The 20,675-nt window shown below is 41.9% G+C and overlaps 1 protein-coding gene across 1 annotated transcript in view; it reads left to right on the top strand.

Annotated features, from left to right (window-relative positions):
• ACBD6 (acyl-CoA binding domain containing 6) overlaps window positions 1–20,675 on the top strand; it is a 91,791-nt gene that overhangs the window by 47,718 nt on the left and 23,398 nt on the right. Inside the window, exon 6 of the mRNA XM_075710596.1 lies at window positions 268–357. Within this exon, the coding sequence (XP_075566711.1) occupies window positions 268–357 (90 nt within the window). The remainder of the gene's footprint in view (window positions 1–267; window positions 358–20,675) is intronic.

The raw sequence follows: 20,675 nt of genomic DNA, 5'->3' as shown, positions 1-20,675 counted from the left end.
TTTTTGCTGGGTTGTGGGTTTGATGCTAAGTTAATGAAAAATTGAACTATGTGTCACTTTTAACATTTCTAGCATTATTCTGCAAGTCCAAATCAGGAGCAATAGTATGTTACATGCTGATATTAGTATAGTTTTTTTAAAAAGTCTGTGTTAATTTTGTTATTGGTACTCAATACTTCATAGCAAGACTGTGATTCTCTTGTGCTTTTTTTTTTTTTTTTTTTTTTTTTTTTGCTGGCTTTGTTAATTTTCTCCTGGATGTTGCAGGGCCGGGCTCTGCTCCACTGGGCATGTGACAGAGGACATAAGGAGCTGGTTTCAGTACTGTTACAGCACGCTGCCGACGTTAACAGCCAGGTAAGAAAGGGATAAGAAGTTGAATTTGATTGATGTGTTACATAGGCTCCTGACCAAATGTTTCCCAGAAACTGAATTCTTCCAAAACTCCATAGCAAGTTCTCTCAGAACACTTATCACCTAAAGAAAGTGACCTGGGAAAAATGACAGAATTTGGTTGCATGAAATACATAGTCATAAGGAGCCTTTTTCAGTTCCTGCTGAAACTTCTACCTGCAGTAAAGTTTTTTGATCACCTGGTTGTGACTTCCAGTGTGACTCGTGGTACTGATGGCAAGAGGGGTTTCCTGTGTATGAGGTGTACATAAATCCTACATAAAGTGCATTCTCCAATGTATTCTTTTTTTTTTGGTAACACTACACTTTCAGCAGAACTTTGTGGACTAATGGAAAGAGAATCCCACTTTGCGTAGCAGAAAAGCATCCAATAAATGGCTGTTTTCAGCAGAGCACCCCGCAGGGGTAGGTGATGCTTCAGGTCACAGTGTGGTGGGCACGTGACTGCTACAGTAGGATCTCAGTGCTGACTGAGGGCAAAGTCAAACGGCCTATGCCATTTCCATCCCCACATACCCATCTCACCCCCTTGGGGTCACCATTTCTAGCACAATTTGACTTAACATAAAGCAGCTTTTTAGCCACTGCAGTTTGCAGCCCACGTGTCTGAGCGTAACTAGCAGCAGTTGTAGGGTACCTTAATAGACCAGGCTGCGAACTCTGCTGGTTCTGCAACTGCTTTGGCCAGTGGTTCATTCCAGCCAGCTTGAGTCTGCCTGTGCTCATGAGTCAACACTTCTAGTTTTGTCAGCTTGTTGTAATTAAGGGTTGACCTGTGTAAATGCAATTATGTTCGGAAATAATTGTCCAACATATTTCTGTCAAATTATGATTGACTGCTTTTTACTAGCGTGATACTTACTGACTTTGTTCTCCTGCCCTGTTTGGACATAGGTACACCTCTGCTGACAAATTTGCTAGCTCTGACCGGTGAGATCTTAAGCAGCCTTGCAATAGATGCTTCAGGAATTTGTAAGAGGTAGACCTTAAGTACAGTTGCAATCTGAAGGCTTCTCAGCAGACCTGTAGTGTTCACAAGCTACAAATAGCTTGTTGTTATTTACACACACATGAAATAGTTGTAAAAAAAGTCTTTCTTGCCCTTGCCTGGGCAGAATTGCTGGTGGGGTGGGTATTAGGAAGCATGGCTCTGCAGTAGCCAGTGAGACACGTATCTTCATGCTTAGGCCTCGGGGGTTTCAGATGTAATTGATTTTATAGGAGTTTTTCCTTACGTAGAAGAGGGGCAGTGGAGCCAGTACAAATGGGGGGCTTTGCATGCCCCCCTGTCAGACTGGATTGTAGCCTTTCAGTCAGAGCTGGTGAGTGACGTGTTGGATACATACGGGAACAGCTTTGCATTGAAATTGGGGAGCAGTCGGATCAGACACCTGCACCGTCCCCATTGCCCTGGCAGCCTAGGAGATCATTCTATCTGGGATGCTGTACCACTGCAGCAGTCTGTAAAGTCACTTCTCTTTGATGCTTGTCTCATTTCTTTGGAGGTGAAGTCTGACTCTTAGAAGAAAAGGCCGAAGGGAGAGTCATCTTATTTTTTCCCTGCACATTAATTCTCTGTTAAATTCTTCTCTTTTTTTCTTTTTGATGTATTGCACATTTTCTAAGCAGATTATTTTTGGCCAGTAACAAAAGGTTAATAATAGCCATAAAAAGAAAATCAATCTTTGATTCCTCCCCCCTCCCCCCCAAGGTAATAAAGAAGAATTTTTTTATAAAGGTCTCTGTTCACACGTAGGTGTGTTCCCAGAGAAGGCAGACACATTTTTATTCTCAGCCATATATAAATTGCAATAACATTTCAAGACTTTGTGACCTAATGTTTATTTCTCTTGGTTTTTTTTTTATTTTGACCTTTACCCTGTAAGAATTCACATCCAAAGCAAGAGAAGAAATTTTAAGAGCAACCAGAAGAAAAAAGGAGAGGGAAAAACTCTGGCTTCCTAACAGGCCATAAACACCACATCGCCTGCTATTATACATTACCAAATGCACTATCAGTTAATGTGTAGGCTATAAAGAATGGTGGGTTAAGTGTAAGGGAATCTCTGGTGACTTGAATCAGTGGCACTGTTATTTCAGAGCTATGTGCTCTCAGTCGAGGTTCCCTTCACAGGCTGCATGCAGCACCTCTGCCAGAGCCCGGTGTAAAAGCAGCGTCTGCAATTTCCACCCGCCACTCATGTCTTCTAGTGTTTTTCTGTCTCGCTCAATTTTGCAGCAGTACCTACATGCAGGCAGCATAAGAGATAAAGAATAAATTAGGGATTATGAGGGTTATGAGCAGGTAGGGAAGGAGAGAAATGTTATAGACCAATTTTTTCTTTAAATTGCCTGTGTTTTAGTATGCTTCTAAAAAGTTAGTCAAATAGCACGACAGATTTATGCTCTCTTCCATTACCTTTTTAATAAATGCTCTTCCATCTTGACTCTTGGAGAGTGCTAAAGGATTTAGCTGCCCTAAGCAGACAGTGATGGTGGTGCTCTGCTAGGTGACCTGGAGCAAGTCGTACCAGTTCCCTGTGCCTGTGCCTTACTCACTTTTTGCTGCCTTATTTTAGTTATCTTTGTACTATCTATTGTCAAAGTACTTGCAGTCTCTGGATCAAGAGCTTCTGCACAAGTCAACTTACTGCTTTTTGTTGATAAACAGACAGCTTGGGAGCAGGAGGAGAGGTCGCCTGGCTCCACTCATTCCTGTAGCATGCTCGAAACCGTTTTAAGTCTGGGAATAACCACGCACTCCTGGACTGCAGTGGTCCAGTGCCTGTGCTTTTTTTTAACAGTGGTACTGCAGTTTCAAAAGGGTGGTTCACTAATGTCACTGAAAAGCTGCAGCCATTGAGTTCTCTGATTGTTCATAATTAGCTCTAATAGCACATTTGAAAAGAGGTGGTAAGCGATTGCCATGGGCAAAGAGGATACAGAAAGGCAACAGGCTTCTCTACTTTGTTGAAAAGGGGCATTTGTGTAATTGAATTACCTAAATCTTCAGAGCCAGAGGCCATTTCAAAGTAGGCGGTGGTATGGTATTTAGGAGCTCTGCTGGAAACACCCAGAGCTTGGGGCTTAGTCTGAAAACAGTCTCCTTCCACTGGAACTGTTCGCCTAAAATGTAGGCTATTAATTGAGCGATGAAGTGAAAGGAAGGGGAGTATATTCATAACATAACAGTTATGAAGGAGCTCGGCAGTATGATTATAATATCTATTTCTAGCTTTAAAATATATGAAGACATGAATAAGTTTTCCTTGCAGAAGATGAGCAACAACAGAAAACCTTTTTCCCCTACAGGGAGAGCTTTTCCTTGCAATGTTTTCTCTGGCCTTGGAAAAGAGGTTTTCTGGGGCCAGGGGAGGCACTGAATGCAAATCATGCAGAATTGCACCCCAGCTTCGCACTCCCCTGCGTCTGTGCCATGGCATCCTCAAGTATTCCCCATGCCAGGAGCAGCGAGCTGGCCGGGTCGGAGACTTTGTTTGTCCTCAGTTGTATCTGGTGGTGCAGTGCCAGTGTGGAGGAGACAGCAGAACTCGGCTCCGCTCGTGGATGTGAGGTGCTGCTCAGCCGGCTTTCGGAGGAGCTCCTTTAGTGTATTTAGGGGGAAGTTTAGGCACAGTGTACTGCTTCAGTGCTATGAGGTGGAAGAGTGCTCTTGGGGCAGGGTCTAAGTCTGGTCACCTCTTCCTGCAGGAGCAAGGCAAGTAAGGCGGTTTGAAAAGAAGGATTCTGTGCTCTGGTGCAAAGGCCTCATGTGATTGCTCATCCTACACAGGGAGCATTGTGGGTGTACAAATTTCTAGTGCTGTTTTAAGAAAGATGAAGGGCATCATGGTATAGTAATTGTCCAATGAGAGAGAGGACAAATAGGATCTCTCATTTGTAGCATCAAAACAGTAGACCATAGACTCTCCTCTTGGACTCGCTGTGGCTGTACTTTGTTCCATTTGTGGGTACTCTTTACTCCAAAATAATAATCTGTGTGTTCAGGGCATGCCCTTGGGAATGCGTGGGGAACTATCCTGAAGTGGTTGCCACAGATGAGCTTTGAAAAAGCTTTTCAAGTTCATCTGGCCATGTGAACAAGTTTTAAAATAAATATTGCTAGTTGTAAGTGGACCTGTATCACTTGACACACAGGATAATTAAGGGCTGTGCACATATATAAGTGGTAGAGTGGCTGAGTTAAAATTGTATCTAAATATTTTATGATTTTTAAATGACATCATTGTGCAGTTCTATTAATCAGCTTATCAATGTTATGGTAATCATTTCTGTATGCTAAAATTGTACATAATTATGACTACAAGGATGAAAAAAGCGATAACTGATCTTCAGGTTTTATTTGCTGACCTTTCACTTTCCTATAAAGGTGCAGATCACTGTAGTGAGATTTTAAACCGCTTGTCAACGAGTTCTCAATGGTTACTCATGGACCCTCAGGGGTTTGAGAAGGAAACTTGAGAACTGAAGCTGAAAATCATCAGGTTAGGAAATCTGTTGCTAGTATATGTGGATTTTATTTTATTCATTTATATACACCAGCAATTTCAGTGAAAAGCATCTAGTGTCTGTGCTGTCTGCAGAGCTGGTTGCTCTTTGGTACCAATGTTGTATCTTGTACCACTTCATGCAAGGCTGCACAGCTGTCTGAAGTCGTGCCTGTCAGCATGTGATTTTGAGGTAGCAGGATTTTTTTTCTTTTTTTTTTTTTTTTTCCCTAAAAGACATCTAGAGTAGCAGGAGGAGTGTGGTTGCCTCCCTAGCTTGTCTTTTTTCCCAGTCCCCTGCCATGCACCTCTAGCAGACAGCTGCTTCCCTCCTCTCTGTTTGCGTGCTAACACACTTGTGAGTCAGAGGGCTTCTGGAGACAGGGATGTGGAGTAGCTGTCCCCTTGTAATACCTTCACTCACGTCCTCATTGGAAAAAAAAAAAAAAAGAAAAAATCTTTTCAAATGAAGACAATACAAACATAATAAATGGCAGGGAGTGTTCATCTCCCTCATGACTCAATCCTTCTCAAACAACATTATTATTGACTGGCCTATTGGTTGCCAAAAAGGAAAATCAATTGTACTAGAAGTAGTTGCTGGGCCACAGATCATGGTGCTAACCCAGCAGAGACAGGGTGATTTTTATCAACTATCCAAAGACTAATTTCCACCATTAGCTAAAAATGAAGTAGAAATTATGGATATGTCGAAGATTGCTAAGATTGGTGGTCTGTTGTTTTTGTTTTATTTGGATGTTTTTTCTGTTTTCCTGCCTGACTCTAAAAGGATTGTGTCTGTATAGGATAAAAAGAAGCAAGGAAAAGTCAGGCCTGCTTGCCTGCCTGTCACTGCCTGGGTTTTTTCTTTTCAGTCTTGTTCATTTGGATTTCACAGCAAGAATACAAACTGCTTCAGTCTCTGCATGGGCCTCATGTTGGAGGCGTTGTGCAGACATTTAAAAATTAAGCTGGTCTCAGCAAACATGCATCCCTTCCGTGCCTCCTGCACTGAATATAGGTCATGCCCTCATTTTTCTGTATCTTTAGGGAGATGTTGAGGAAATCGGTGTGGGCATCTTGACTGTTCTGACCAAGTACCAAAGGCCACAGGCTGTATCTACACAGCTTTCCCCCTCCCCGGTGAATATGTGTGTGTGTCCATGCAGCTCACCACCTTTGCTGTAAGCTGATGAGCGCAAACTCACTTGTAGGTAGGATGCCAGCTGCCAAAGTACTCTGCTGTTATAACCATTCTCTAAACCTGGCCGAGGTTAAAAAGGAAAATGTCTGAGCCTTGTGCCCTTGCAGTTAATGTCCCTAGTATAAACTTCCCCCTAAATATACTAAAAGCCTGGCTTATAAAGGCAGGAGGGACCCTGTCCTGGATCTGATGATTGCTGCAGAGGGTTTGATGTAGTTATGCTCACAGCAAGCAAAGGATGTCGCAGGTACTGCTGAATTGACCATTGCTGTGGTAGGAAGGTACAGTGGCAAACGGATGAGGACGCTAAACAAAGATGAAAAACAAAGCAATGAGAGCAGAGTTATTAACCTCAATAGTTTTCTTCTTTCCTTATACTCCCCCCGCCCCCCGAGTCCCTATCTCGGTATTTCTGTAGTCAGCTTTGCCAAGCAGATCTCAGAAGACTCTGCAGGCTCATACCCCTTCAGTCTTGACATTGTTGCCAATGGGTGTGAAAGCCATTAGCCAAAAGAAAGGAGAGATCTGCTTAGTGACAGAGGGTAGCTTTCTACATTAAAGCATTGACATGGTGCCAGTCACACAGTTATTAGAAGTGGCACAGCTCCATGTCTCTCCTGCGGGTCTCTCTGTGGAATGTAGATTGGCAGCAGGTTGAATGTTAAATGGTCACCACTCAGCAGATGCTGATTTTACCTACTGGGAGAAAAGTCCCTTTCAGCAGAAACATTTGAAAAAATATTTGCAGCTCTAAATATATGCTGGGAGGTGCGGAGATTTATCCCTGGTTTGTTCTTCAGCTTCTGAAGACACCTCAAGCCTCATCAACACAAACTGTAGGTTGTACAGATGATGAGATGTTTCCTTCTGCTTGTGCAGGCTGGCCTTTTTTGCATTGTTTCTTCCCATCTTCCAGCTTGACATGTACAGTCTTTGTTTCTCCTGCTCCCTGTAGACATATGAATCATTGCTTCATTGCTGGTGCAGCAAAGCAGTTGGCACCCTTGCTCAGGCAGTACGCGTGCAGCGCTGCCTGCAAAGCAGGCTCACCAGCTGAGAAAGCAACTGCAGGCTTCTGTGTTGTTCCAGCAGTGATTTCAGGGTCCACACGGTCCTTTCAACCACTACGTGCAAAACCGGTGTTTGAAAAGTGAAATCCAGGAGCTGGTCCTGAAAAAACTAGCAGTGGTCTCTGTTGCTTGACCCTCAAAATCTAAAGCTGCTGTCAGGGTAATCAAAATGCAGGATTTAAAGCCAGGGACCAAGGACAGCAGCACATTTTAGTGGATTGCTGTGAGATTGCATGGCTTGTGGGCATCGCCTTGTATTGAGGGCTGAGTTGTGCAGAGGGAGGCACTTTCATGGCCAGTGCTGGTGCAAGAGAAATGCTGTCTGGCAGTGGGCACATAGCTCTAGCTCAGGGAACGTGACCACCCTCTGCATCAGGGAGCCTCGTGCCTGTTTCTATGCCTGACCAGCACAGCTATTTTGTGGTATAATAGCTGGAATATCTGCCAGTGCTCATGGTAGACACAGGCCAGCAGCAGTGAGCTTTGAGGTCAGTGCAGGTGGCACCATGGTGCTGTCCTGTGTTTTGGTGCAGAGGAGAAACAGGTATCTTACTCCCTACTGTCTTTATATGTCTTTGCAGAGTCAGGAAAGAGCCTTACCTTGAATGTCTCCCTGAGACAACATGGGGTGGTCCCATGCCCCTTTGTCTCTTGGTCTCATGGTCATCTTTGAAATCAGCTTGTGTTAAAACACTTGTAATTTGTGAAGTCATTGTTGGAGATGCTTTAGCCCCTCATTAAGGGGTTTAGTTAACTGCACAAACAGGATACCACTGGCAGCCGAGCTGGTTTTTCAGGTGAATGCATCACCATAGGAATGGTCTCTAATCACCACAGGAATGGTCTCTAGCCTTGCTTCATTTCCTATAGCATTGGCGTCAGTCATCTCTCACTGCCAGAGGAACAACCTTTGCCAAGCAATCAGCTACTCTTTGCTCAGGAGAGATGGTTCCTAGAATATCTTTTTTTGCGGTCAGCCTCTTGAAAAAGCTTTCCCTGTTTTGAAGGAGTTAAATTCTGCCACTCACTTTTTCCCTGAGGACTTTTCAATATGAGAAAGTCTGGTTTTACTTTCCAAATGGAATTTTGTATTAATCTGTTGTCGACAGTTGTCTCTTCCAGTTTGCTCTAAAAAACAAAACTAAACAAACCCCCACACAACAAAAAACAACAAAAAAGTAGTTCTGAGTGCATCACTGGGGTATCTTGAATCTGCAGTCTTTGGTGCAAAGTACTTTTGTTAGTTTTCCTAAATAAGATTGTTCTAACACTTTAGAAGTTGGAGGAATAACTCTTTTATGCTTATTTTGTTTAGATTTTACATAAGATTTTTGATTGTCATAGCTGTTTCTTGGCTCCAGGGATTGTAAGTGGCAAAATGGCACTCAAAATGGCAAAGCTAATTTAGGAGGTTCCTGTCTCTCAACTTGTACATCTTACTGCTGCATCCGTAAGAATAGCTGTAAGTGCAGGAGTCTTTCTAGCTCAGTATTGTGTGTCCAGCAGCAGGGAAGAGTGAATGCTTAGGGGACAGAATAGGGTGAGCATATAGTGGTAATTTCATTTATTTTCCCAGAGTCTGTGGCTTGGAGGCTTCCTGAACCATTGGTATTATCTTTGTGCTCCTGAATTTTTCTTTGATAAATTTCTCTCATCCCTCTTTGGATTCCCAACCTTTTATGCCAGTGGGAGTTCTGTAGTTGAATTGTGCATTTGCTTTGCACTTGCCACAATCATTTCATGTGAGAGCACATCGTTCTTCTGTAATGAGAAACAGTAATTGTTCCCCCAGTTACCTTCTCTGTCCTGCTTTTGACTTTATTGGCCTCCTTGATTCCCCCTGATCACTTCTTTTTCAGACTGAGGAGTTTAATCTATTTAATCCTACCCCATTTGGAAGCTGCTCGGTAACTTTGCTCCTTCTTGTCACCCTTTGAATCATTTCTAGTTCTTCCTTATTTCCTTTCAGATGAAGGGAGTAGCACTTCTCTCAGTGCCCAAGCTGTAAGTGCAATATGAGGTTTAATGAAGCAATATAATGATGTTTTCTTATTTCCTCTTTTTTTTTTTTTTTTTTAAAATGTCTTCTTGTTGTTTGCCTTTTATTAACTACCATTGAATACTGAGCTGGTGTTATAATAGAGCTGTCTATTATAACTCATGATCTGTTTCTGCAGAGGTAATAGCTAGCTTGGAGCCCATCACTGTGGATTTAGACTAAGATTGTTTCTCCACATGTGCATTACTTTGTGTTTATTAGCACTGAATTTCATCTGCAGTTTTTTCACCCTGTCACTCTGAGGTCCTTTTGTAGCATTTTACAGTCAGCTTTTGGTTTAACAGACTTGGATGCTTCACTCTCAGCCTGCTTCCCCTGTTCATTTGTGTGGGTTGAACAACCCAAGCCCTTGCACAGATCCCTCAGAGGCTCCAGCAATCACCAGCAATTGTGTGAACTGAGCATTTATTTCTATTCAGTCTTTACTTTTGTAATCAGTTATCAAGCAGTGCAAAGGCCTTCCCTCTTGCTCTGTGACAGTATCATTTACATCCTCTCACCAAAGGCTATTATCAGAAGGCTTTTGGAAATCCATGTGAACAGGAATCCCCTCTGGTGAGGGGTAGCAGAGGTCTTGGTGGTGCGCGCCTGCACAGGGAAACAAAGGCTGGTGCCATCCTCCCACTGCCTCGCACAGAGAGACTGCTCAGTTGCTGCTTTTGCAGCAAAACAAGTAAATCCTGTCCTGGAGTAACCTAGTTTATCTAACAGACCAATTGGCTGTCCCACCTTAGACATGGCGTGTTGAAATGGGTCTTCTGTCCTCTTACAACAAGCTGGAATAAATCATTCTGTCTTGAGAAGCGTTTCTTATAAAATGAAGGCCTGAACTTAGATGAAGGTGGAAAGCATGTTGAAGTTGTCTGCTGTGTTTGTTCTCAGGTTAGGAGTTGGCTATCTGCAAGCTCGGTACCAGTGTTGGAAGAATTGGTGAACTTCCGTCATCTAAATCTGTTTCTCTGGTTCCAGCCAATTAAACATTAAAATGAGCATGACAAATAAGTGTTCATTTATGGGTCAATAACTCCCTAGTATGTCTGTGACGTGGCTGGCCGAGCCAATCCATTTCAGTACAGTCCTGGGCAACCCGACATCTTCAAGTATGTAATTGCTTTTATAGGGAAAGAGAAGTAATAAGGATAATGTAGCTATCAGGCCCCAACTCACTAGTTCAGAAACTTCCCCTTGCCAATCAAATTTCTTCGGTATTCAACTCATTTTAGGCTCATTCCAAAGACATTATTGTGATGTCAGAAAATATCCTAATGGATATATGCATTTTCTCCAGTGTTAGATGTTACCTTCTTGAAGACGCTCGGTTTTGTCCACCAGCCAATTAACTATCTGTATAAAGAGCCCTCGGTGCACACTTTATGGCAATAGACAGGGTTGCCTTGTCCCTCTCCTTTCCTTTCCCCCTCCCCTATTATATATATATTTTCTCAGCACTATTAGATTATTAAATGCCTAATGAGTGTTCCATTCCTGCTAACTATACTTTTGATGAGCTGCAGTAATAAAACTTTGTAACAGCAAAGTGTGTGTCTGGTTCCTTTATAGGAAGGGCACATTTGGGGAGCTGAAGTGGTGGGGGATAAAACTCAATTAATGAATAGAAATAAAAAGAAGTAAATGAGGTAATCAAACTCAGAGAAATTAGTATTGGCAGGTTCTGAATGATGCTCTTGGATGAACAATCTTTCAAAATCCTTCCTTGTATGCTGCTGCCGTCTCTTTATTTATTATTAAAATAACATGATCCATGAGGCGCTCGGGGTGACTCCCAGCCTAGCTAATTCTAATTAATCCAGTCAGGGAGAGCAGCAGGGTAAGTGGAGCAGTCTATCGGATTGAAATTCATAACTTAATTGAGGTCAAAGTCCCGGGTTGGGAGAACAAAAGTCTTTCGCTGGGACCAGGCAGATCAATAGCAATAAATATCTGGCTTGGATACAAGTAGCTTATAGTGACGGATTATCTGACACTGGCCAGAGGTCTTGGTCTTGTTCGGGGCACAGTCCTATGGCATGTATATTCTAGGGTGACTTTTGTCAGTGTTCCCTCCAAAACCCCAAAGAACCCTTAAAGGGCTCATGGGAGCTGCAGAAGAAGGATACCCATAAAGGCCATGTGAGTCATGCTGGATTTGGTTTCTCAAGGTGTGGGTCTCTCATCGGTAGCACAAGGGCATGTGTCACATTAGTGCTGATGGAGGCTGGAAGAAGTTGCTCAGGCTTACAGGAACTTGGAGCTAAATCACAGCTTGTCCGGAGAAAGACATTTAGGATCAGGGGAAGCTGAGCAGTAGATGGATGGGCTTTATGCCAAGTCTGTATTTATAGTACGTTTACATAAGGGGAGAGAGGAAGGTTGGAAGAGGGAAGTGTAAATAATCATTAAGGTAGATATGTAGTGTGAGAGAAACCAGCAGAGGCAGATGTGGTCTCACCTGTTCTTCAGAAAAGCAGTCAGTGTCTCTGCTCTGACCTCCAAAATGTTCCCTTTGTTTACAGGTGTTTGTACGTGCTAGTGATGGCTGGTTTCCCAAGCCCTTACCCAGGCACAACTCAACCTTGGGTGTTGACTTACAACACTGATCCCCTAACTCCTAAGCCAGGGGAAGAAGCATGAGGTCCTAGCCTGAGACCTGTGGCATTGCATTGTACGTGCAGCCTTCCCTAGGAGTGGGTACTGAAATATTTGTCAATACGAGCAACCGAAGATGCATCTCTGAACTTTTAAATAAGTAGGTACTTCAACTGGAGTTCAATATTAAAATGCAATCTTCACCCAGTCTGTTATTAATGCGATGTTTATGTAGATTCAACTGTTGTGCTCATATCCTCTTTGCAGAGGACAAATTCTGCTGTGGTCAGCATTCAGTACATCCCTGTGGATGTTGTTCTGCCAACGTACTTCAACACAGCTTGGAAGAGAGATGGAAACCACAGCTTGGATGCAGCCAGTGACTTAGTTTGACATACATGTTCCTCCCATTAACACTGCATAAGTCTAAAGCATCTGATAATGTCCAACTTGCCAAATACGTTTAGAATATCTCTTGAGCTCCACTCTTCAGGTTTAGAGGTCTCGGTCAAACACCTTGTCTGGCCAGCTTTCAGGTTTTAACATAATGAGCAACTGTTGATACTTCTGTGTGTATGAATGGTTGCTGTACCCTCACACCCTTTTGAAACTGTCTCTGGAAAACACCTCTTGTTTTCCACTGCAGGACATTTGCTTCATGTGGACAGAATGTAGTGAACAAGGCAGCTGTTCAGTATGTACGTATACTGCTGTTGCTATATACTACTTGCTATTATACTATATACTACTTTCCTCATTCATGTCCCATCCATCACACATCCTCACCCTCCTCCTTTTAAGTTGGTGGCTTCACTCTCCAGGTTTCTGTTGTATTGTTTGTCTGCTCCTGCTGTGTTCCTGCCCAGCCTGGACAGGAGCAGAACAGAGTTCCTGAGGCTGTTAAATGCTTACAGTTGCAAACAACATTGCATTGGCAACTGTTGTTTTCCCCATCATTGCAGGGAGAGAAGGGTTGAGTAATTTATTTCATTTTCATATAAAAGCTAACAGAAAAATCCAGATGTACTACAGTGCTGAACAATTCACCATTTAACAGTAAAATGTCATGAGCAACGGGTGTCCTGAATGTACAGAACTCTGAGATGGATATTTCCCTTTAACTTGTGTTATGGCTCTGCTAAGGTTTAGAAGAAAAAATTTAAAATATGAATATTACTATTTTTTTCCTCTTCATAGAGACGCACCTGTGATGCAGACCTGCTACTTGAAATTTTCAGAACGAGCAATTGATATACTTTCAAGTGCTTTTGCTACACTTCCGGCTCCCCCCATCTGGTAGTGGGGGTAGGCTAGTGTTATTTATTAGGGAGAATTTACTTTTTTTTCAGCTGAGAGAAATAACAGGATTTGTGCATTTAGAGTTGGGTTATCCACAGTTACGTATGTCATTAAAAAACATAGCAGTAGATGTCCAGATCTGTAGAATCCCTGTTGATTCGGTAAGGAAATTCCCTTTATGGCTATTTTCAGAATCAAGTTCAGGTTTCTAATTCTCCAGTTTTGCTACAGAATCCCAGCATGACCTTGAACAAGTCACTTGATTTCCTTCTGTCTTGGTTTCCCATTTGGGAAATGGTGAGGCAAATAATCATTTTTTATCTTATGGATGTAACAAGATTATAAAAATATGGTAGTTCTAAGATCCTTAGAAAACTGATCAAATGAAATTAAACTGATCTTGCAGTCCAGATAAAATGAGATGAAACAAGCATGAAACTATTAGTGAAAGAGATGTTTCTTTATCTTCTACAAATAAAAATGCAAAGTGATTAAGTGGGTCTTTTCTAGCTATTAGCAATAACAGCTCTAGCCAGCTGACTTCTGTCACCCTTGAAAATTAATTTGCGGGGTACAGTCTTGAATTTAGTATGCTTACAATAAATACCCCTAAAAATGTTGTCACCTTCTCTGATGCATGATGTTACTGCTCCGATAGTACTGCAATTACTTGCCCTGCAGATAAAAAGTGGCTGCTCCAAATGAGATGCTCTAACACAATGATTTGCAAATTTCTTTTAATTGATTTTTTTTTTTTCTGTGATATTTCCTTCCTTTACTGTACATCCAGCAGTATTCTTGCGAGGCAGGGGAAAGGAATGGCAATAGCATTAAAGGTTGTTTTTATCCAGGACTGTTTTGGAGGTCTGGTTCATAGTGTGCATGTGCCCTGGCTGGCCACAGCTGTGCAGCAAAGCTATGGAGAGGGGTGGCACGGAGATGGAGCCGAGTGGCTGGAGACGGCCGTACCTCCGGGCAGCATCTCTGCTGAGTCCAACCTGCCATGCAGCTGCACACTGGAGAAAACCCCACACATCCCTGTTGCTAACAGGGAGGCTGGGCACGGTTAGTGATGAGCTTTGTGAGACGTTGGGAGAGAGGAGGAAAGCACTAGCTCTGTCTTTAGGCGTTTTCCTTGCCTGGCTTGGTGATTGGATGAGAAATGTCTCCCTTTCAGCATGGCCCTCAAAGCAAGATAGTGATTAATGAACAAAACGGTAAGGAAGGAGTTTTGACTGGTTGACTTTCTCCAACACAGAAGGAAGACGAGAAGTATTTCAGAAAGCAATAGGCTGGAACGTGCTACAGAGAAACCTTGACACATGCTTGGACTCGGCCAGAGGCAGGATTACCTGTGTGCAGGAAATTTCAATTTACTCTTTTTTCTTTTTTCTTTTTAAACTCAAGTTTTAATCACATTCAGGCTGTGCAGATGAAATCTGAATCAGAAGCCAGGTCTGCAAAAGCTGCCTGGCTACCTTCTCTGTGATGCCCTATTCCAGGTGCTATTGTCAGGATATTTTCAAGCGGTGCTCACAGATTACATGGTAATTTCGCTTCTGAAGTGGTATGAAATTGAGCATTGCACTTTAAATTCCAGTGGTCAGACTCGGAAGAGATTTGTAAAGTTATGGCTCAGCAATTGCAAATGATCAATTTTTCACAGCTTAATAACCGAGTGCTTGTTTTTTTGAATGATGGGAAGTGATCATATACACCCTCACCTCCAGTCCTAATTGCAAAGTAAAAGAGGTTAATTTAAACCATGAAGGCAGTTTTGATCTGGATGTTTCAGAGCAGCAGAAAAACTTAGAGCTATGGTGACGTCAAATCATCAATTTTACTTCTCAGATGGAAAAGTTAAGCATGTATGTGGGCAGTTTGCATTCATCAGCTGGTAAGAAACAACTTGCTAAGCCACAGGAGTCCAGTCGCTTGGGATAAACCACAATGTAAAGACAGATTATAAATGTGTATTGAGTCTAAAATTGAAGATGATGTAAACTATTCATTTAGACCTGTTTTAAATCATCTTTTTTTTTTCTTTTTTGCCTATCAGTTCAAGCCTTCCTCTTGTGCACATGTAAATTACAATCTGAAACAGCTCTCTGAATTTACCTAAGAATAACTACAAAAACCATAGAGAAAGTGTTATGTTTTGTTGTGCCTGGGGGAAAGGAAAGCCCAACTTGAGTAGAAAAGAAAATCTTTTCAAGCTTTTAAAACATTTACTAAAAATGCAAGTTTTCACTGCTCTGCCCAGTTGTCTCCTCAGATGTATGTGAGCAGTGAATGTGACTGCGGTGCCTTTCTATGCAACGAGCAAGACAGAACTGGAAACTGGCACATAGGTAATGGCAGGTTTAATTTTGCCCTCAGCTCTTCTGCCTTATTTTGTCTGTTGTAGCTAGTAGAGAAGCCAGTCAAGGCATCAAGCAAGAGCAAAGACCATCCCTTTCCCAAAGAGAAATTTTGGCATCAGATGCAGTGCAACAGGCAGTGCAAATGGAAAGGTTGAGTGAATGGAAGTAAGAGAACAAAACAGAGATCAGCAGAAAAGTGGTATTCTTGGCTCATCGCTTCCCCAAGCAATGCCAGACAGCGATGACGTAGAGGGTCATGGCAGAAGTCATCTTACTGAGGATTTAAAGGATGGTAAGGTGTCATTACTGAGGACTTCTGATGAAGGATAAACACGTGAATTCCCTTCTTAAGTCAGTGGGACTTTTATTGGCATGTATCTTAGGGCTGAATGTGTCCCTTTCTGGGATCAGTTAAAAAAAAACTTTCAAGTGTTGCTTTTTATCCAGTCCATTGGGAGATAAATTCAGCAATGGGGAAGAAATGGGAGACTTCATAGAGAAAAAGAGAAAATTGCTTCATTTGCATAGGAATGCATCACAGCTGTACCCACTGCAGAAAATGTTTCCTCTTGGGATAGGGTGGTTTAAAAACATAGTCCGGCTGCAAAGTTGTTTCTGATTTAAGCAGACAGTGGCACTAATAATAGCGCTGCATTGCTGGAGGGATGATGCTTTCAACCTTGTGCCCAGCTACTGAAAACACCTGGCACAGCGCTGGTCTCCAGGGTGTCATCTTCCGCTTAAATGTAGGAGTTTGCTGTTTTTAAACTGAATATCTGGGCAATATTCCCTAACTGGGGAATTGTCCATCTAGATTTGCCAACCACAACCCATCTTGTTTGATATGACTGCTTGTTAGCTCCTATGGTAGCATCTCCTGCATCATCAAATAGCATATAAATATCCAAATCATCATTTTGTCTTCAAGATGCTTCGTTTGTAGCTGGTGCAACACTTCAGTGAGTCAGCTGTGTGTCCTGTGATTCTGGAGCATGTTTCTCCTCATTTCTCAAATACAAGCAGATTAATGTTTCCTTTATGGTGTTTGCTTTCAGTGTTAGGCAGGAAAGACTGCTGCAGCTCTGGAGAAGTAACAAGGTAGAAAAAAAGGAGGGTTTTGCCATGTTTTGTTGGCTAAGTAAATTCTCTTGAACATGTGCGCTCTAGTTATTGTTGCTGCCACCAACTTTACGTCTCTAACCCTGAGGAGTTATATTTGAGATGCAGTATCAGGACATACCCCCATTGCTGTGGTGTCTTGCCCAGGCATGGTTTTTCCCATTGTCTTCCATTCTGGCAAGATCCTTTTTGCTTCTTCTCCTTTTAAAATACTCAACCAGTTTTCACCTCCATTTCTCTTGTGTGTCCCTCATAGCTACTGGGCAGCTAAGCTACAGGTCTATAAAACATTAAGTGGCTAATGCCTGATCGGGCCTCCCGCTGTCAAAGTCTCTTGGAGTGAGGTGCCTAGGTATCCCCAGGAATGAATCCTTTTGTTTTGCTGTTCCTAACATCCTAATTATCTGATATCCACAGCTTCAGCATCTGATATTTTTGCACCCAGTTACTGGGCATTGCTCCATTCTGCTGCGGATGATAGCACGTGACTATAAGCAGCAAGGTGTGTTGCCCTCCCTTGTGCACTCTCTTTGATACCATCGAGGAAAAAGAGAGAAATGCAGTGTATGTCTGAGCTTTAGCATTGAGGATTTCGTTTTGCTGCAGAAAATTCCTAAGCAGTGTTTTAGCATGAGATTCAGCAGGTTTCAAAGAGGCATCAGTTAAACCTGCCTGCTCTGCGATAGCCAACAAGTGGATCTTTCAGATGTCTGAGTGTTCCCTGGAGGTTCACATTATTAATATCTGCCTTATGACAAGGTGGCTGTGCTGATGCCAGATTTTTTTTTTCCCCAGCCGGCATGATTAATTTTTCTTTCCTTTCTTAATATCTCTGAGCCAGATGCTTCTAAATGTCCTCACAGGGGTGTATTGCTGTTCTTAACAGCTCCTCCTTCCCCCCCACCCCTTTCCAACTAATTCATATAATGGCTCCAGAGATGCGTTTTGTAGAGTCGCAAAAATCAAAACTTTGAAAGCCTCCTAAGGTGATGGACTTGACATGTGCAAATCTGGCCTCCTGATGTTCCTGGTGGGTTTGAAAGCTTAGTGCCAGGTAGTCTGTCAATAACGTTTCCCATTTCAGAGTGTGCTTATTTGCCTAGCACTTTACAAATTATATCCATGCAGAACTGCTGAAATGCAAGTATTTCTGGTGGAGAGAGTGACAGCAGGATGTTGAACTGACGTTCTGGAGAAAGCAAAGGAAGTTTTGGCTGAGGAAAAGGAGGCACGCCTGTATTATTTATGGAAAGTGCCATGGATCTTCAAGCACTGATGTATTTTAAAGGCTTCAAAATACTGCAGTACTGAAGAAGATCTTTATTCTGCAAACAGAAATTAATTCTCCTTCAGAGCTCTTGTTCCAAAGCACAGCTGCGTAGGCTTGAGTTTTACCAGCTCGGAGAGCAGAAGACCTTAGCAAGCTCTACAAGCAAATGGCTTGTTTCCAAGGAATTCATATTTTTGCCACATCTCTCCATTAGTTTCCTCCAGGTAACAGAGTTGTGGGTCTTCTGTATTTATCCTCAGCTGTTTTCAGTCATTAGTGCATCCACCTGCGTCTCAGGGGATTTTTCCTGGAGGAAGCAAAACCCAGAAACAGAACAGTTAGCAGTGAATAGATTAGGATTAGGTGCTTATTTTTGTGTGTGTTGATACTGTATGTGAGAGGCAGACCACTGGCTTTGATGGTGAAAGTCTTAATTTAAGAAGCCTAGAAAATAGTGTTTCTTAATTTCTTACAGGACAGGCTAAAATCTCCTTACATCTATTATGTTCTACTGTTGGTGGATTTTTTTTTTTTTTTTTTTTTTTTCAATTTAACAGTGAAAAAAGTCATAGTATAAAGCAATGGATTTGACGGTGCAAATAGAGCTCTAATTAGGGGAATCGAGTCTTTACCTTCAGTCTCTCTTTTTTGTGGGAAGATGAGGATACTAAGAATATCCTCAGAGTAAAGATACTCTTGGGAGTATCCTAAGAGTAAGAGCAGGACAACTCCTACAGCATTCCTTTCTGTTATAGATAGCTGGTCATTTAGCTGTGTATCAGGCAGCCTCAGACAGCAGGCAGCCCTTTAGCCCACAGCAGCCTGGGAATTAAGTTAAAATTAACCTGAGTTTGGAAAACAACTAGCACCACTTTATTTGTCCATTTAATTGAATTATATGACGCTGTGTAAGTATGCTGACCCACAGACGTAAATTGCTCCACCCTACCCATTTCCCTCCTTAATTCTTTCATGCTAATGGAGATGTTGACTGCACAGAGGAAGAGAAGAAAAAGGCTGGAAATAAAAGGGACCATTCCTGCCTCGTGCAAACCTTCCCCTTCGGTGAAATGCTTCTGAGTGTCACAGCTGCACTAACTGTGCAATGATCTTTGCTGCCATTAAGCTGATTATATCCACTGAAGGATTCATCCAACTAATCCTGCAATGCTGCAACTGGTTGCTTTATGTTTAAGCACAATTGGGTTTTTTTTTTTTCTAAGAAATAAAAGTCAGTTTGGCTTCACTGGACTCTCAAAATGGGTCAGGCTGTTACAGGAACCCACTTTTTTTATGTTTCGTTGGTTAATACAGGAAAATAGGGCACATTAATGGGCTTCATGTATTAATGGATGCACTCAGTTTGGGAGAGGTCTGTGCACGCATTAGGACCCAGCAGCGTCTGGTGTAATTTGGGGTGGATGTGCTGTGAAGGTGCTATGCTCTCACTATACCTTTGGCACTGCATCATTTTGTGTTTTGCCTGTGTGGGCATACCATACAGGCAACAGCTTTGCATCTAACAGCGACTCTAATGAGAGAGATTCTGACAGGTTGGATTGATTTAATTGATTTAATAATCAATTTAAATCTAGTTCTTGGTTATTTTTCTAAGGAAAGGTTGATTGTCATTGGTTAGTAGCCATTAAAATATGTTCATTTGCAGCTAAATATAGCCTTTATAGTAAATTTAGTTCTTCTTTTTGTTAACAGATACACAATGTCTGTCCATGTTTACTTAATTATATAGTTTAACCTAGTTTATTCACATTCTTAATTTTTACATTTGAATCAGGTGAAACATTTCGTCTCTGTTAGACTATTAGTTATGTTTTCTCTTGTGCCTGAGTACATCTGAATGGAAATTAGAATTTAATTTTAAAAAATCCTTACAAGGAAATTTTCAAACACTTCTTAAAAGCAAATTAAAATCTCATCATGAATATGATGGGCTTAGTTTTGGAAGGGAAAAAATAAATAGAATTTTCTTTGTATTTATTCATAACACACTACTTAAAGGAGATGATGTCTGGCACATTCAGGTAATCAATTTTACTGCTCAAGTTTTGTTAAGAAAATCAAGCATTTTAGGAGGAAAAGGAAGGAGCAACTGGAGAAAGATGAGGACCAAACATAGAGTTTAATTCTATCATTAAGCATTCCATGTTTGATAAAGTTTTATCCTCTCTTCTCATGTTGTCTGTTCTCTATCCTGAGAGTTCAGGCCTGACTTGGCTGCCTAAGAAGCACACTTCCCATGTTCCAGGCAAACTGAGAGTGGAAAGAACATACCATGCGTTCAGTGACGTAAATTATAGAGAAGTGTGCATAATGCATTGCTGTGATTTTCCTGCAGGGTTCTGCAGTATTCTTTGAATTTCATGTCTTCTAAAAGCTATTCCTTCAGACATAGTGTGTAGTTATCACTCAGATACTTCAACTTTTTGCAGTGCTCCCATGCTATAGACGTGGCTATCGTATACAAAAGCATATGATCATTCTTTCTAATTCCTCAGGATTTTAAAGCTAGTAGATCTGTTGTCCGATACTTAATTTTTATCCATTAGTAGTCCAAAGCTGGTCTAATACCTGAAAAGAATGGCTACAGGAGTTCACAGAGTGACTTACCTGCTCAGTAGTTTGACTGTCTTTAGAGAGCAGGCATCAGATGTGTGCTGTTTGAAAACACGTATCATTTTTCATTTAACTGTGGTGATTTTATGGAACTGTATTCTGTTGGGCCATTGCTTAGGTTGCCCTAATGTCAGATATATTAGGGAAGT

Source organism: Pelecanus crispus, chromosome 5, assembly GCF_030463565.1.
Source record: "Pelecanus crispus isolate bPelCri1 chromosome 5, bPelCri1.pri, whole genome shotgun sequence".
Taxonomy (NCBI): Eukaryota; Metazoa; Chordata; class Aves; order Pelecaniformes; family Pelecanidae; genus Pelecanus; species Pelecanus crispus.
Note: the sequence above shows the minus strand (reverse complement) of the source record. Positions and strands in the feature narration are given on the sequence as shown.